At 40.5% G+C, this 3418-nt stretch overlaps 1 protein-coding gene across 1 annotated transcript in view; it reads right to left on the reverse strand.

Moving 5' to 3' along the window:
• Nucleotides 1-99: 99 nt before the first annotated feature.
• SARC_01596 (hypothetical protein) overlaps nt 100-3418 on the reverse strand; it is a gene marked incomplete at its 5' end in the record, with an annotated part of 12076 nt that continues 8757 nt past the window's right edge. The window contains 3 exons of the mRNA XM_014304701.1: nt 100-733; nt 1144-1250; nt 2767-2835. Of these exons, the coding sequence (XP_014160176.1) occupies nt 661-733; nt 1144-1250; nt 2767-2835 (249 nt within the window). The 3' untranslated portion in view covers nt 100-660. The remainder of the gene's footprint in view (nt 734-1143; nt 1251-2766; nt 2836-3418) is intronic.

Here is a 3418-nt window from a genome sequence, read left to right on the forward strand (position 1 = left end):
AATTAGAATATATATATTATATATATATATATATATATATATATATATATATAATATACAATTTTCCTTTGATCATCGTGCTCGGTGCATTCAGTATATGTTCGCGATCCGGTCTTTAATCACGCCATATTTCTCTTCGTTTGGTTTACTACGCACACGTGAGAGCTACCAGTCTTGCCCACGGTGCGCTACACTACCATATGCGGGTAATAATCTTATGAAGGTTGGCTGTTATTCAGTTGGCCAAAAGTCTATTACTTGTTCATGCCCGTATACCGCTGACGATTATCTGGTCCCTTTCCTAGAACAGTATCCTGGTGCAGAACAAGCACCTTCCGATCTGAACTCCCGATTGACTGCCCAGCTGAAAGTCGACTGCCATGCCAAGCGCTTTTAGGAAAGTACTCGGCTCCCGATACGTCCGTAGGCTCTTGATAAGACATCTGTCAGGTAGCGCCATGGTTAATACAACAAACGGCGTGTGTGTTCTAACCCACTAACCAATAGATACGGCTCCAACCGCGGCCGTATATGTAGCAGAGTAAACCCTTACTTCTGGTTCATGTAGCTGTACATTTCCGTACCGGGAAAGTCCACACACTGGCTGTATACCTCCTCACTGGTAAGAGTATTCCCACCCCCCCAATTCGCTATATATGCTCAGCCCAGCTTTCGAGCCAGCAACGAGAAATCGTTTGCGATTGGGACCAGATCGGTTCGTTTCCTCGCGTTCCTGAAATAAACAAATAAATCCCAACACGCGAATTAATATTAGGAATACGAGAGACGAACGATACGATAACAGAATGTTGGCGGAAGAGATCCGCAACTTGTGCACAAAATTATACACCTAAGTAGCAATTGAATGCGGGATGGTGGTGATGAAAGCATCGCACTTGTACGCTGGGTGATCTGTTGAAGGATAGCAGCAGAGGGAGTTGACTCAGGGCCTTGCGCGTGCCGCTTGTCATTGATCGGAGCTTTGGGTAAAGGTATGTCTACCAAGCACACAGAGTTTGGCAAACATGCCCTTCTAGTGTGAAAGTATTGAGAAAGTATGAAACAGGTCCGGTGCTCTACCAACTAACATCCCGAAATTCGGGTTTGCTTCATCTGGTGTATTGCCAAAACCGTCTCACTTACACAATGCGTTTCAGGAATTTGGTTTTTTCGTCGGGTGTCACGCCGGCGGTTTTGGGACTCTCGTGCACTGCTTGGGACAGTGTGGCCTGGAATTCTTGTGGACAGTGCTGTGGTCGGAATAAAAATAAACAAAAATAGGACCGTTAGGAATGGAGACATGTACCGCTTGTCCCGACATTCTAGCTACCTTTTGTATACATTGGGATACGTATCAAATATACATATACATGATGTTCCAACGGGCATACGTACTTTGATATATTGAGATTGATATGGTATAAACATAATTATTATACATATAATTACACGTACAAATATACTATACATCTAGAGAACACCGTCCCCAGGAGGTGGTCTGAAAGTCTTGCGGGCTGGGTTCTTTTCGATTCTCGACTCAAATGTGTCAATATATCAAAGTCAATTAAACAAGCGTATATCTCGAGTCAAATGTGTCAATGTATCAAAGTCAAATAAACAAGCGTATATCTCGACTCAAATGTGTTAATATATCAAAGTCAAATAAACAAGCGTATAATATATATATATATATATATAATCTTGACTTAAATGTGTCGACATGTCAAAGTCAGGTGAACAAGCATATGTCTTACGCTAATATATCAAAGTCAGATGAACAAGCGTATGTCTTAGACTTAAATGGGTCACTTAAATGAGTCAATATATTAAAGTCAGATGAACAAGCGTATGTTTTAGACTTAAAATGGGTCAATATATTAAAGTCAAATAAACAAGCGTTTGTCTTAGACTTAAATGAAATGTGTCAACAGGTCCAAGTCAGGTGAGCAGTTTAAAAATATGCCAAAGGAGTATGATGAATCAATACTACACCTGTATAGCGTGATTGCATATACGGATTGATTCAACGCGTTTTGTGACCACGTGGACATGTGCAGAGCAAATCTAAAAATAGATCAAGGTCATCTAAAAATAGATCAAGGTGGGACAAGTTGGGACCCAAACCTCGCGCACGTGTGATCTAAGTGGAGCTGTTCCGGCTCGTACACATACGCAACCCCAAACAAAAATTTCACTCCACGAAGTTTAACGCACCTGTCACGAATGTGCGTAATGCATCATAATGAAACATATGCATTTCAGACGCACCCGTTTCAATGTAAAGAGGACTAGTCCGGGTGCACGCATGTGAGTAATACACCTGCAAGACACATGTAGTTATATAGACGTAGCAGTTTCAATGTAAAGAGGACTAGTACGGGTGCACGCATGTGAGTATTACACCTGCAATACACATGTAGTTACCTAGACGTACCCGTTTCAATGCAAAGAGGACTAGTCCGGGTGCACGCATGTGAGTAATACACCTGCAAGACACATGTAGTTCCTTAGACGTACCCGTTCCAATGTAAAGACGACTAGTAAGGGTGCACGCATGTGAGTAATACACCTGCAAGACACATCTAGTTACTTGGACGTACCCGTTTCAATGTAAAGAGGACTAGCACGGGTGCACGCTTGTGAGTAATACACCTGCAAGACACATCTAGTTACTTAGACGTACCCGTTTCAGTGTAAAGAGGACACGTACGGGTGCACGCATTTGAGTGATACACCTGCATGACACATCTAGTTACTTAGACGTACCCGTTTCAATGTAAAGAGGACTAGCACGGGTTCCTTCATGGTGGATCGGGGAGTGTACGCGGCAATGCTCTGTTGAATGATTTGACAAGAAATAGTAGTTAGCAAACGTAGTTAGTTCACGTAGTCAGTTTTCGTAACTAGTATACGTAAATAGTAAACGTAGTTAGTTCACGTAGTCAGTTTTCGTAACTAGTATAAGTAAATAGAAAACGTAGTTAGTTCACGTAGTCAGTTTTCGTAACTAATATATGTAAATAGTATACGTATTTAGTTCACATATTCAGTATTATGTGTAGATGATATAAGTAGTTTATATACTTGGCCAGTATACTTGAATAGTGTGCGTAGATAGTACGCGTAGTATGTACACGTGATTGAATGCAAGTGAACATGTAGACTCAATAGTGCAATATAACAACAAAACAAAGTATCGGCAGAATTCGGATATTCTGAAAACAAATTTGTGTTGGAGGTCACGCCAATTGTAAACAAATTTAGAACTAATCACGAGGTGGTTGCATCAGATAAGCAGGTTCACGATAGCAAAGATATATATATGTACGCATGTCAGCTGTAGTTCCATGTGAAGTATATATATATATATATATATATATATATATAATAANATATATATATATATATATATATATAG

Source organism: Sphaeroforma arctica, assembly GCF_001186125.1.
Source record: "Sphaeroforma arctica JP610 unplaced genomic scaffold supercont1.64, whole genome shotgun sequence".
In the NCBI taxonomy this organism is placed as follows: domain Eukaryota; class Ichthyosporea; order Ichthyophonida; genus Sphaeroforma; species Sphaeroforma arctica.